The 14951-nt window shown below is 43.2% G+C and overlaps 1 protein-coding gene across 2 annotated transcripts in view; it reads right to left on the bottom strand.

The window, feature by feature from the left end:
- ITPK1 (inositol-tetrakisphosphate 1-kinase) overlaps positions 1-6582 on the bottom strand; it is a 142738-nt gene extending 136156 nt beyond the window's left edge. Inside the window, exons 1-2 of one of the 2 annotated variants that reach the window (XM_083863381.1) lie at positions 6447-6582; positions 6022-6200 (exon numbers count right to left, since the gene is read on the bottom strand). In XM_083863381.1, the coding sequence (XP_083719507.1) occupies positions 6022-6116 (95 nt within the window). In that variant the 5' untranslated portion in view covers positions 6117-6200; positions 6447-6582. The remainder of the gene's footprint in view (positions 1-6021; positions 6201-6446) is intronic. The other variant, XM_083863382.1, reaches the window with a different exon arrangement.
- Positions 6583-14951: the final 8369 nt, after the last annotated feature.

The raw sequence follows: 14951 nt of genomic DNA, 5'->3' as shown, positions 1-14951 counted from the left end.
ATGCACACATATCCAGCTCTTCTGGGATGTAAAGTCTCTATGCATTACAGGAAGGAGCAGGAATCCAGAAATAGAGTGAGTTTCTCCTCCAAGAAATACACCCTTCTTTGCTACTACCTTCAACATTTTTTCATGGCTTAGTAAAATTTCTACCATGAGGCCAGTTGTCTTTGTTAAGAATTGATGTCAAAGAAACTTACCCACCCATCTAGCCCCCAGACACTTCTCATGATATAGTATTTCAGACTAACACAACCAACAATGGGAGCTATTGATCAACACACACACATTTCATTTTAATGGATTTTAAGGTTGTAAAAGCTAACTGGCAGAAGCCAGATATTTAACAAAAGTAGTATTTAGGGTTTTTTGTGGGGAATTGGGGTTAAAGAAAATCCCCTGAGTTCTTCCTGGAAAAAATATGTAATATACTTCCTGCCTGTTATATAAAGAAACAGATTAATTTAATACCCTCAAACCAGCATTATTCTTAAATCTGTCTTAAAAATCATGTTTAGGTTCTTGTGCACAGCCCATGGCACACAAGGGACTACAAATAAAGTTTAGAAGAGAAAAAGAGAACCATATGGATCTACAACACTGACAACAGTGCTTACCATTTTATAGTAGATTACTAGATAGTGTGATTTCTCATATGCTAAAATAAGACTTAACTATATCACAAAAATTAAATGGACGGAAGCTGAAGAATCAATTTAGCCTACAGAAAAGGAAAAAGAACCCAAACAAGTTCAAGCCACACAGAAATTTAAATTAGGCATACTAATATTTGGGTAGGAAAAAAAATCATTGGTTGCTATGTTTAGCAGATCGACCTGGTATCAGCCTCAAAATAGTTTCATCATAACTCAATGAAAAAAAAACAACAAAGCAACACACCACAATGACTTGTCATAATAAAATGGTCTTCAGCACAGGTGGCAGATGCTCTGTTGGAGCTACATACCCAAAGTTCTGTGCCAAATCCTAGGCCTGCTGAACTGATGCAGGCCACAACTCAAGAACATGGCCTCGAGTTTCAGAGTCTTCACCAGTGCTTAGCACATAGGAATCCAAACTGGACCAAGACAACTCAGCTTCCTGCATGTCAGGGGATGTTATCAGTTTGTCATGGATGATCTCACAAGGAGATAAGATGACAATTTGGCTTGCTCACTAAAAATCAAGACAACTAGGCTTTACTAGAGGGCATAACTCAATCAGCCTGCTTCCACTGCTTTCTGTGGGCAGAATTTGAGTTTCTCAGCATGTCTATCATTTCCTCAGAACTTCTTCCTCACAGATGTTCATCCTGTTTTATGGAAAAAAAAGGCAAACCAAAAAACACAGCAGAGTAAAATCTTACCATAAATAATCTGGTCATTAGGGTGTACATGCATAGTTCTTCTATCAGTCAATTGTGGGATTTGTTATGACAGGAATTACATCTTCAGGTAATTCTTCAACTCCTTTCCTATTTGTTTTCTACATGCTATTAAGAGGAAATTCTGACTTTTTATGTATATAGCTACACAGAAAAGCTACCACATTACCATGCAAACTAACAAGCTGCACACATGAATGCTTTTGTCCAAAATAACTGAGAAGTAGAACATCATTTAGAATTGGGTGAATTTAAATTATCTCCTCTTGGAGGAAGTGTATTTCCCTTCACATCACTATAACTTATTCATATTGCTGTGACCTTACTGCCTTGTATCTCCAGAGCTCCCAGAAGAGACTATAGTAACAGCAGACATGGAGAACAACTACCAGGAAAATGGAGGCTTTTACAGTGCAAAGAAACATTTGTAAAGGGCTACACTTCACTAATCTTAACTGGTGCCAAGCACACATAACTCATTTTTTGAGTAGATCTATGCATTTTTACACATATATGCCACTCCTCATGTGGCATGAGCAGGAGTCTTTTCATCCACAACGTCCACAGAGACCCAGCAGCATGCATATTTTACAAAATGATTACGTGGGCATCCAAGAGTCCTTACCACCATCTGACATTCACACAACAGCACTCTCACCTCCATAATAGAATGTGGCATCTCCATTTTCCTAACCTCGTGTTACTGCTCACGCACCCGCACAGCGACAGCCATTCCAAGGCCAACGTGGTGAGCATGGAACTGATTGGACTGAGAGTCTTTGCCAACTGGATAACCATTAAAACCAGCTTGAGACAGAAGATGAGACCAAGCAGCTAGAGAAGAGGAACTGCTCCTTTCAGCAGTAGCAGAGACACATGACATCATCAGAACTACACACTCATATCACACTCTTCTAAATTCTCTTAGGAATGCCTAGAAACCTTGCTTTACTTTTCAGCAGGGCATAGATACTCTATATTTTAACAACAGACAGCAACCTAAAGCTCTGAGACTGTGTCACCTTAGAAGAGCAGAAGATAAAGGCTCACAAGAAAGTCTATTTGAGATGCACCAAGCAGACATTTGCACACTGCAGTCCTGCAAGGACCCTACACTCAAGGAACTGCAGCCACAGCATATATGCTGGAATGCAGATAATTCCAAGTGCAACACAAGGCATGGTGTTCTAGTAGCTTTACTAAAAGCACAGGACAACTTGGCAATAGTAGTAAATTGCCTGACTAATAAATTTGTTGACAGTATAAGAAACACGTACCAAGTGCCCTGATCCACACAAAAGAATTCAACCCCATATCACAACTCAAACAGCAATGCCTTCATGTCAGCAAGGCTGAGAGGGAAACTCTCTTCTCACCACAGGAACCGTGCCAACGTGTAGAACGGAACATAAAAGTCTTGCTCCAATGCCAGCTTACAAACCAGCTGATACAGAAAAGAGCTGCTGGGCAAAACCAAAAAACACCTCAGGAAACAGACCAGAACTGAGGACACATCTCAGCCCAAAGGAATGCCCTTGCCATCATGCTTCAGACATAGCAGGGAGAATGACTAACCTGGCACTGGGGAGCAAAGTCACATTCCTCTCTATACACAGCGGCAAGTTCAGCCAGAGGATCAGAGTGAGCTTGGCCCATCTTCAGGTATGGTCTCCCCTGAGAGACATCAGCTACAGGCTTGAAACCAGGCTTCCCAGGTGACGGGCCCAGTGCTCCATCCTCCAGGTCAGCAGCTCTTAAGGCACTATTCAGAAATAACTGATTCTCTGCAATAGGCCTGTGAAAACACACTGCTCATCACTCTGCTCAGAACCCTGGGGTGCAATCCACTGGTCTGGGCCATAAATGTGAAGGTAGATACAACCACAGGCACTACCCTTATCTCTACAAGGTTATGCTCTACCAAGAATACAGCTCAGGTAGGACATACCTAGTCTGTCACAGTGAGGACCAAGCGTGCAGGTGAGCTCAAAGGCCTTTGATAAGAGGAAGATTCCCTTGTGGATAAAAAGATTAGGCAAAAGTTCCAAGACCCTATGTTCAGGCATGAACAGCTCTTTTGTAAGTCATACAGAAAGTTTCAAGATGGATACAAACATGAAGAAAGTATTTAAGGTTCCTGCCCAGTATTTGTGGAGCAGAAAGGTGAAGCTAGGACTGCCTACACCCCAAAGCTACACCTCAGCTTCTGGCCCACTCACACTGGCTCATGTCTCATCTAACAGAAAACCTGGAGCCATGCTTAAGAAAGTGGTCTAGCACTTAGACTCTCTCTCTCAGTGAATGCTTTGAACAGATTTTGAAAAGCCTGTCTGTGACCTCTTTAGGATGTCAGTGCTTTGCACAAGAAGTGGCTGCCCTGGCAAACTGCAAAGAAATAAAGGTTCTCCTTATCCTAATAATTCCCAGCATGCTTCAGGAGTTCATTAGAAGGCTCCTCTTACTTTCCTGGACTATATAACTTCTACATTACAAACTCATACAAACAAATCTGAACTTTGTAGTCATCCAGAAAGTATATCCCTAGGCAACAGGCAAATAAATTCCAAGTACCAGTCACCAGAAAACACAGTAGACAGACAGATACATAGTCCACTCTAACACATGAATCACTATACAGGAATGAGTATGCTTGTCTGGTTTTTTAACATACACAAGATTTCTAGTAAGATGGATGTTAAACTTGGGACGGACTTCTTCTACAGAAAAAAAAAGCTTCCAAGCACATAAGTTATCAAGTAGACATTATCCATGAAATACTTGAAATCTTTGCCTAAATGAATGCAGCTTCTCACTGGTGTCAACAGAAGTTACTAGGAATGAAAACAGAGCATCCAAGATATCATCAGAATGTGCTCCAATGACCGTACTGATACTTAAACCAGAGAGTTAACTCTGCTTGTACAGAAATGCTAATAATGCCTTTAAAAGTATCAAAGCATGTATGAACAGCCATCTCTATCCAGCATCTGCAAATGCTATTCAAACTGAGCTTAGCCTGCACAGGATGAGGTACCCTAATTTTCACCAAGAAATTAGTAAAGCGTAGCAAAGAGAGACACTTTGGGGTCAATTTTCACAGCAGCATGATGACCCAAAACTATTAATAAGTTTGTACAGTACACAAAGAAATTGTCGATCCATGTTACGTAACACAAGTATAAGGAATTTCTAAGGTAGAGAGAAAGGAAGCAAAGCACTTAGTCAAGAAGAGAAACAAGGAAAAGGGAGAAAAAAAGAGTCAGTTTTGGACACTGCTAAATATAACAATGTACAATACATAATACCAATAATTTTTTAATGGATTTTCTGAGATTCACTGTAATTTCCAGCCATGAAAAACAGCCTATTACCAAACATCAAGGCCCTAAAAATTACAGCTTCTGTCTGCCTAATAGAGGTAAAAGTATATTTTTGAGCATCACAAAAACTAACCTAAGATCTTACAGAAGGGCAAAACTTAGCATTATTCATTGACAAGAATTTTGCTTGGAGAAATACATGAAATTACACATTAAACCAGAACTTGTGGCCCTTTCTATACTTTAAAAAAGTCTTGCAAGTTTTGCTGAAGTTTGACAGAGGGGATACAGAATGCCAAGTACAAAAGCTGATGTAATAAGTGTCTGTCACATTCTTGAAACAGTTTTCTGTTCTGCCTCCATCGTCTTTACAGAAAGAAGTAAGTGCTGTCAACAGAAGCTTCACAGGGACTGGTGTTTTTAGCATGACACACTTTAATTAAAGTGTATTTGAAGACTCATTCAATATATTCCATAAAGTTTGCAGCATATTTTTCAATTATCAAAACTGATTTAGTATCCTTGTTATAAACTTACTACTAGAATGAAGTAAGAAAAATTCAGTACCAGAAGCTGTAATGCATGTGTCACAAGCCCGTGGACCCACGTGGAGTTTAAACTCCCAATTAAATAATAAAATTGTGTAACATACTGCAGAAGTTACCCTCTAAGCTATTCAGATAAAGTCTAATTACAGCTTATCAAACTAACCTTTACCTCTGGGACAGCACAAAATAGATGCAGTTATACCATCTTCAGGTGTCTCATTTAATTCCCAAATGAATACAAGTTCACTCAGGGGGTTGTAGACCCTAATTTTATGTATTTTCAGACAACCTCAAGGAAAGTTATTCCCAGATGTTTGACTCTTTCTAATACTAACTCGGCTTCGGAAGAGGGTCTGCAAAGATCCCAAATTACCCTATTTCAACGTGAATACCAGAGACCTCTCGGGAAGCAGGGGCAGAAACGTCTCCAGGCGGGCAGTAACGCGGGGCTGTGCCGAGCCCTCGCACACCCGGGAGACGCTGCACCATCTCCGATAGTTTCCCTGGAGGGCCGGGCAGCGCCCAGGTGAGCGGGACGCGGGAGCGCTGAGCCCGGCCCGGCGGCAGCGGGGCGGGGTGCCCGGGGCACGGCGATCCCCGCGGTCCCGCTCCCGGCCCCGGCGGGCACAGGCGGCTCCGCGGAGCCCCGCACCGAGTGCGGTACGCCCGAGGCCCCGGCCGAGCGGAGAGCGGCCCCAGCCCCAGCCCCAGCCCCATCCCGGGCCGCCGCCTGCCCCGGCGCTCCTGGCGGCGAGGGCCGCCTGCTTACCGGCACAGCTCGGCGAAGGCCTGGAAATTCAGTTTCCTGATCTTCTTCTCGCTCAGCCAGTATCCCACCCGCTTCCCCTTCAGGAAGGTCTGCATGGTGCCGCCCCGCGGGCAGGGCACCGGTCCGGGGCGGCGGGGCAGCGCGGCTGCCGCTCGCTCTCGGCGCCTGCCAAGCGACGGCTGCAAGAGAAGCAGAGAAAGGCGGATCAGCCGGTTCCCCGCGGCGGGCGCTGCCCCCCGCCCGCCCGCTGAACGGCCGAGCCGCACCAGGCGCAGCCCTCGGCGGGCGGGCAGCCCCGACAGGCCCTTTCCCGCACCGAGGCAGGGAGAAGCCGCTCCCCGCAGCAGCCCCGGAGCGCCCAGCCGAGCGGGCACGCCGCCTCCCGCCCCGCGGCACGCCCGCAGCGCCCGCCCGCCCGCACGGACCCCGCCGCCGAGCTCGCCTCCGTGCCCGCCCGCCGCTGCTGCTGCTGCGCGGCCGCGGTGGTGCTGTTGCTGCTGCTGCTGCTGCACCGCTCAGCTCCCCATTCGCCCGCTATTCACAGCCGCCTCCACTTCCTCCTCCTCCGGGCCGGCCCCTCCGCTCCGCTCCGCTCCGCTCCCACCCCCGTGCGGGGCGGGCCCCGGCCGCTCCCGCCCCGCCGCAGCACCGAGGGGCCGCGCCCGCCCCGCGGGCTCCGCAACGCCGCCGCCAGGGGGCGCCCGCGCGGCCGCCTTAAAGAGACAGCGCCCCTTTCTGGGCCCGGCCCGGCCCGGCCGGGGGGCGCGGGGGCGTGGCCCGTGGAGGCGCCGTGGGATTTTGGGTTCCTGGGGAGGCACAGTTTATACAGCATTTACATCTCCTATTGGTGCTGCTAAAAGTGGTTGGCCAGTACGTCTTTCACAGCAAAAAGGTTCCAAGTAAGCATGAGTCTTAACCGCAAAACCAAGGATCTTCCTTCTTCCAGCATTTGCAAGTATCTGTAGGGATTAAACAGAGTTTGCAATAATAGCTATCTCATATTTAACTTTCTTTTGCAGGAGGCAGAAGGCAGGCAATGGACTGACATTCTAATTTTGGGGCTGTGCATCCCTAAACACTGAGGCAGCTGTTCTATGCTTCATTTCAGAGGAAGAATCTTTCAGTCTGAATTAGAGACAGTCTGTGCTGTCTCACAGCAAAGTATCATTTCCCCAGTTGTTGTTTTTTCCCCTTCATCTGAAACGATCACGATTTCAGGCTGAACATTTTTTCTCTGTCTCTCCAGGAATGGAAAGCATGGCCTTCACAATAACAATGTCTTTCACAGAGGGGTTGGATTGCGGTACCTGCAATCCTGAGCTGAGGTGCAGATGCTGCTTCTACGATGACGCTTTCTGTGAACCAGCCCTGGAGCCCTGTGCAGTGGGAACTGCTCAGCGAGTTCTGCTGACTCACAGTGCGACAAATGCGGTTTTATAACTTCAACAGAGTATTGGAAAAATGGTAGAAGTATCTATGTGAATGAAAGAAGGGTGAAAAACTTAAGAAATATGAAAAGAGCAATTGATTTAGGGAGTTGGTAGAAAACATTTTACATTCCTGTCATTACTCACATGAACAGTGCAGTCATCTTGACCCAAGGGTATATTGGAGAATAGGCAAGGAATGGAAACACCTGCAAACAGCTCATGCCAATGGGTTTTGAAAATTTATATCATAGTATTTCTTCTCCATTTGTGGGTTGCTTTGAGGAACAAATATCTTTCTTTCTCTCCTTCATCTTATTTGCCACCGATATGTTCTACCCTTTATTTTACATAACACTTTTTAATTCTAATCATATTCAGACTTTTTTCACAGTTTATTAATTAATGTAATTAGAATTAGTAAATGTATTTTGATAGCATGATTCCTGCTGCAGAATGTTTCACTGATATTTAAACATTTTATGGGAGCATGGTAATTTTGGAAAAATTTGCAACTCAAAAATACAAGACTTTATCAAACATTATCAAATTAATATAAAAATCCTGAAACAAATTGACTTGGGCTTCTTGTTATGAAGTGTTTCATTTTGCCAATATCAGTGCTTTATTTCAGCTATCATTTCACTAGACTTATTTTAGACTTTATTAAAATTTGCATCAGTATATTAAGCTCAAAATTTATATTTGTATCAGAATGGAATATGAATGTATTGAAACATGAAATTATTGAAGCCAACTTCCTAAATTATTTCTTTCTGAATGTTTTCTTCTCTAAGAAATGTCATGGCTTCAGACCAATCTAAAACAGTCTGCAGAGACAGAAATATTTTATGTACTTTTCTCCAGACGCAGGAGAGCAGGTTTTTAGAGGTGTTGAGCATTCCTAAATCCTGTGGAAATGAAGCACATGCACTAAAAAGGAGGAATTTGCTTTGCTCCAATATAGACAAACTTGAATGACATATGTCAAAGACCAGGTTCAATCTTAGGAAGGAGAAATCTGGTAAATGTCTTCATTTTAAACTACACTTTTTGAATCTTAACCCTTGAACAACTGCAGATGTGAGAAATATATTTCACCTGAAGTGCCACTGTACTACATCTTGCTGTACAATGTTGCTAAATAAATTACAATCCTCTGTTTACATTGCAGAGCTTGTTCAGGCAATGCCAAACCTGCGAGCACAGGAAGCCCCAGGGTAATATTTACGCAATTTCTGATCAGGAGCAAGCTGACTATTCCTGTGACTTTCTGTGGCCCAACTCTGCAAGCTGCAGCTCTTGAGTTGCTTCATGCTAATTTAAGGGGTGAGGGTTGATTAGGATCTTGAGCCCTCCAGCAATCTGAACTATCTTCCTCTTCATCTTAGCTTCAGCTACAGGCCAAAGCAGGTTTCCCTTGTTTAGCTGGAACCTCTCACACTTTGTCTTCTAACCCGTTCAACAAATACAGGGCTCTCACAAGGCTGGATACTTGCAATTTGGCACAAGTTAGTGAAATGCCATGAAAATTCATTTTAGAATAATATGAGACATCTCCACTTAATTAGTAATTGAAGTATATTTTCTCAGTATTTTTTGAATTATTTTTCAGCACCTGGCAGAAATCATGATAGGATCTTTCGTAAGGAGCAGAAAGAAGATGGTGAAGTGATTTACATTGCCTGCAGTTTAGGGTTTTTACTTTTATTTCCATTTTTTTATTATTATTACAGGATAGTTGTTACTCTGCTGTGGATGGGCAGAAGGGTGGGCTGAGCCTTCTGTATCAGAACAGGTCTCCAGTCAGTCAAACCATCAAGTCAGATCATGTGCTAACACAGCACTGCTGAAATGAGATTGTAGGTAGGAGGGAACACAAGGAAAACTCTGCATGTGCTGCACTGCAGCTTCTGGGATCTGAGAGAGATACTCAGAGTAGTCCAGGTGCCACACAATATGTGGAACTTGTCATTACTAGTGAGGCAGCTAGAGAGAAATGTATGAGAAGCATGGTGGGCTGCCATTTCCTCAGGTCTCTGCTACATCTACAACCAATTCATCATTGCAGGATTCATCAGAACAACAGATAGGACTTCTTTCCACAGTGGTTCACTAGAGGATGTGTGTGACAGAAGCTGAATTTCTACAATTTATGGTTGTTTTTTTGCTAATTTCTGGCAAAACACATACCTGCAGCTATTGTCTGGAAACTTTTCTGAATGTATTCTTGCCAGCAGCTTTTAAATGATAAATCAGTGAAGGTTAGTCCTGGGGGTGACAACTCATTTCTGAGGTCTGAATTCAAACGTACCACGGCTATCCCTTGCCAAGGGCCACACAACACCTGCCCATTGCGGAGTTCCAGCCACAACTCCCAGGAGGGACCCCCTCTAGTGCCTGATGCTGCCCAGCTGCTCTGCTCTGCTCTGAAGGACTGGGTGCCCATGGAGATGGCACAGGACAGCCCTTGCCAGCTGGAAATCAGACAGTCATTGTACAGTCAGCTAAATCAGGTGGTGCTGTTCAGAGTCCCTCCAAAAACTGCCACTTGTTCTCACATTCTGCCACACCCTCCTTCACAATAATCAATGTGCTTATGTGGCTGTGCAAGAACAGAATAAGGGAGCCAGGAACTGAGATGGACTTAAACAAATCCAGAAAGTTGACAACAGTATTTAAGTCTTAGGCTAAACCAGTTCCTTAGTCTGGATCACCATTCTTTTTCCTACCTGTTTATAGTGGCACAAGGCAGTGAAGAGGTTGGGAAAAACAAGCCAGGAGGACAAGGCATTGAGCTGCTTCTTTTTGTGGCAATCCCACTTCACAGCAGCAGCAGGGATAGGGAAGGCATGGTTCACCTCTACTCCCTCTCTCATCTGACAACTTATGCAGTTTATGCTTCAGTATTCCTATTTTATAAAGAAAAGAAGGATAAATGAGTACTGTCTGAGGCTCATTGGTATTTCTGATCTTTTAGAGATCAGAAGAAGGAATCCGGGTAAAAGAGCTCAAAAAACTTCCAAAAGAGGGTAAGGATGCCCTGGCAGATGACCAACCCATGCAGGGCCATTCAAGGATTCCTGAACTCACATCAGCCCCAATGGAGTACTACTTAGATGGCTACCTGTCACTGAGAGCACAGCAAGCTCTTCTGTTCCAGCCATGAAAACAGGCTAACTATGGGGCTTTTTGAAACTGCAAGGAAACCACCTTTATGAGAAGGTGCATCTTACTTTATATACGGCTAAAAAAGTTTTCTATCCTGAGCTCTGAAGAACATATATGCTGCAGGAAAGTAAGAAAAGGTCTGGCTGCCAAGTTTGCTTGCTTGTCATGTAGCATGTTGGAGACAGGCTCTGTATAAACTCATAAGCCAAGGAAAGCAGTTCATCAGTGGATAAAGAATTTAAAGCCACAAATAAACTGTGTGGCCGAGACAAAAAACAATGAAGTCCCATGCCAACAATTATGTCAGTAGGAGTAGATTTTTTCAAACTGAGTAACTTCTGCTAGTCAAAACCCAAGTGTGGACACAGATGCACAGCTACATTACTGTAGCTCTCTTGTCTTTTACTATGGCAATCAGCTTCATGGAAATAATGCTCATGAAAGTCTTTCAATACAGACACACGGAGATATATACTTAGGTGATTGCTTCACCGTACTTAAAATGATTCAAACCTTTTGTGCAAGGAAATCCTGAAGGATTGTTCTCTGAAGAATTTGGGTGACCTTACATTTTATTAAGTTTTGGATTGAGACTTGTATAAGGATTAGGCTGCAGTGAGGTTTTCTCTACCTACAGTTTCATGCTAAGAGTTATTCTGTTTATAACTGTAAGTGATTTTTTTAATCAGGTGGTTTTAAGCACTTATAACAGATCTGGGAGCATGCTTACAGCAAAACGAGCCATCTTACCACATATTTTGTATTGCTGTAATTCATTATATAAACAAGTGACCTGGACATATATGAATCCTACCACTGTTGTCCCATATTTTGCTAGTTTATATCTGCTTTCACTTCTCCTATTGAGAACACATTCAAGGTGACCTAAAGAACATGTCCTCATTCCAGTGGTTCTCTACTTCCATGAGTTGTTTGGGACTACAGTTGAACCTTTTAAACTGATAAAACTGAGAAAACAGGAAAGATACAAGTCCGGTGTGGGCCACACCATCACTTGCACTTTCTTCTCATGCTCATGGCTCCAGTGATTGAGGACCCTTTTCCTGTTTTGTTTAAATGTTTCCTTAGAGTTCACCAACAGTTCACAGGCCATTGTGCTTGCTGATTTTGTACAGTCCCATCAGGAGACACTGGCTTTCCTCTCAGGGAAGGACAGCAATTTCCATCTTTTTCAAAACTACCCCAATGTATAATCTTACAAGAGCAAAAATATGCAGAAAAGCATTTCCAAAGCCCATGCCAGCAATATTCCAAAGCCATCTAACTTTAGTGTATTAAAAAAAAAAAAAAAAAAAAAAAAAAAAAAAAAAAAAAAACACACCAAATCCATCTGATAGTATCCCCAGCATATGAGCAGGTTGCAGAAGGACAGACTTCATTTTTGCCAGTGACACACAGAGGAAATTCAAGCTTCATCGACAAGATGTAGAAAAGCTTTTGGAAATGACCCCAATCCTAACCAAAATGAGCTTCCTTTGGACAGACAAGAGTTCTTTTGGACATGCCACAACTATCCTGAAGTTAACTAAAGATGCTCCTGGGTAATAATCTAGAGGCACAGTTGGGAAAGCCCAGCTTTGAGTCAGATGCTGTTCTTCTTGTGCTCACAAACCTTTCATACTTTGGCATCAGTGGTGCACTGACTTAACTCCTACTTTCTACTCCCCTACAGGCAGGAATATAACCTGTCTTGCTCCACCATCATCCCCCATCATTGGCTTTTTCCCACTCAGAGTGCATTTTGAAACATTATCTAATCCCCACACTCAATAACCAAAAGAGGCTTTTTTCCCCCCTTCTTGCTCAAGTACCAGTCTCATATCCAAAGATTAAACTATACATATACATCTCCTCCACATTACCAACACTCCATCCTATAACATCCCATTCCTGCCTCCTACTACATTCAGCCCTTCCCAAAGAAGACAGTCATGTAGAAAAGAACTGGAAATTCAGGAGACAAGTAAGTTATAGAAAAGAGAAGCTAATCAGTTGTAGTGTAAAAGGAAAAAGGGGGGAAAACCCAAGCCAAACTACCACCAACAAGAAGAGCTGGAATAAATCAACTGAGACCACAATTTGGTTATAGCTCTGAGCATTTACTAGATGCTCAGGCTTGTAAAGTGAAATAGGTAGCTCATTTAGAAGCACAAACTTTCAGATATTTCAGACTGCCTAGATCCTGTATGACACTTGTAGTTGCATAGATGATAAATTCCATCAATATTTGTTGCATCACTGTGCTATTAAATTTATTATCTCACGTACTCAATGCCTGACAGTTTGCAAATAAAGCTTAGGCAATGAGCACATCTCAATGCGGGCCTTGTTATAATCCCATAGTGTCATTATAGAGCTGCCTGCACAGGTATTGTTTCCCAATCACTTTTTTGGTGGACAGCTAAAGGGGACACTTCCATAGACAGGATCACAGCAAATATTCCTAGTGGTTCTGAACAGGCCACTTCTGTGCTTCGTAGTAATGTACCACACGTTCAAGGGCAGCCTTTAGAGTTGAACATGTAATGCCAATGCTGCCCTTTGGGATTTTCCCTTCTCTCAGAGCTTCTGGAGAGAGGAAGAAACATTCTCGTTTGATAAGGGATGAGCTAACATTGTACCTATTCCCTTTATCAGAACCTTCCTTTCATCATTACCCAAGTGCCAACTGTCCCAATACATATAGAAGCTCAGTGTCTAAAAGAGGTCTATGTACTTGTTTTTGAAATTGTGCAATAAATACAGATACATACACACTCTCTCTTTCTTTGGGAAAACAAGCTAAACAAATCAGATGGAGGACAACTTAGAAGAATGTTCTTGAACTTTCAGCACTTTGTTGTAGTGGTTATTTCTGCTCTATTTGTGCTAAGCCTATGAAGTGGGTTTCTTTTTCACATAGAGGCCTGCCAGGAGAAATCAGAGAGGTTGAGGAACACCTTAAATCAGAGGAAAGCACTCATGCCACCATTTAGACAGCAGAGGCCTCAGGATGTGCCAAGGAGCTGTCATAAAAGTGTTTCAAGCACTTAAGTTTTTCAGCTACTTGGACTATAGAGTTCTCTCAAGAAAATGGTTTTATAAGCCAGGGAATTAGAAGTTAGCCCAGATGTATTGAGGGTAAGGTTGATAGTTGGTTTCAGGTTAGATTTTGGCTACTCCGCAAAACCAAAAGAACCTGCCAGCAGGATTGACCACAATTTGTAGGACATCTTCTGAAGATGATGAAGCCTAGATTGGGGTGGGGGAGAATAATACACATGTGGGTCTTGTCAAAGGGTCTCACCTACTCCATTTTGAGAGAATTCAAAGCTGAACTCTTCTTTGCTAATCATCTCCACTTGCTATCAATAGCGCCAAAAGACTGGTTTACCATCACTCCACACAGCTGGGGAAAGGAGAACTTGCATACGTCACAGACTTTTCTACAGTTACAAAATTCTTGTGTTGCTGCCTAACATTGGTGGGTTTTGGGGGTGCTTATTTGTGCAGATTTCCAGAGAAGGGGCATCTACACCTTCTGTTCTGCTGTTCTTTCTAATCCTTCTGGGTTAGGGTGGCTGTTCTCTCCCACTGGTGCAGTGCTGGCTAACCAATTAAGCTAATTTTCACTGTGTGAAGCCACTCCAGAAAAGTATCAGGCTAATTTTACCAAGCTAAAGATTTTCCCCTGCTTCAGAGGCTGCTTTGCCAGAGCACTTAGAACTAGCACTTCAAAACTGTGCAACAACCTGAGAATTATAGTTTCTAGCTAGTGAAAAAAGAGTGACAGAATAGAAGATTAAAAACCCTTGCAATTGTAACCTCTGCTTCAACACCCAGATCAGGATAGGTTTAAGTTTGCATCACAATCCATTGCAACATCATCATTTATGCACTGGATTCACTGGCGAAACACTTCAACTGGTAACAGTTACCCGTAACACTATAAACTCCTGACAAACAAGCTCTGCACTATGTAGAGGAATCATTTTAGAATGGGGGTGCTCTAACTCTTACTAAACAAAGCAGTGCAGAAATGCACATACAGTGACACACTCATTTAAGCCAGATACTTTTTCATGTGGAGAAGGTGTTGATTTGGATGCACTTAAACTTGTTACTGCCTCATAGCAGCATATTTCTTTACCCTCCCAGTACCTTCATGTTGTTATGATGGCTATGTTTACATTCTGTTGATGAAAGGCAAACCAAGCATACATTTGTGAGGAGAAGTGGACATTTCCCCTCTTTAAGAATGCCAACAAATGCAGTAATAGATGTGCTAAGCTGGAGACATTTAAGTATTCACTTGGAATTGTATGACAGAGT

Source organism: Zosterops lateralis (assembly GCF_965231275.1).
Source record: "Zosterops lateralis genome assembly, chromosome: 6".
Lineage (NCBI taxonomy): Eukaryota > Metazoa > Chordata > Aves > Passeriformes > Zosteropidae > Zosterops > Zosterops lateralis.
This window is presented reverse-complemented; position numbering and strand designations above follow the sequence as displayed.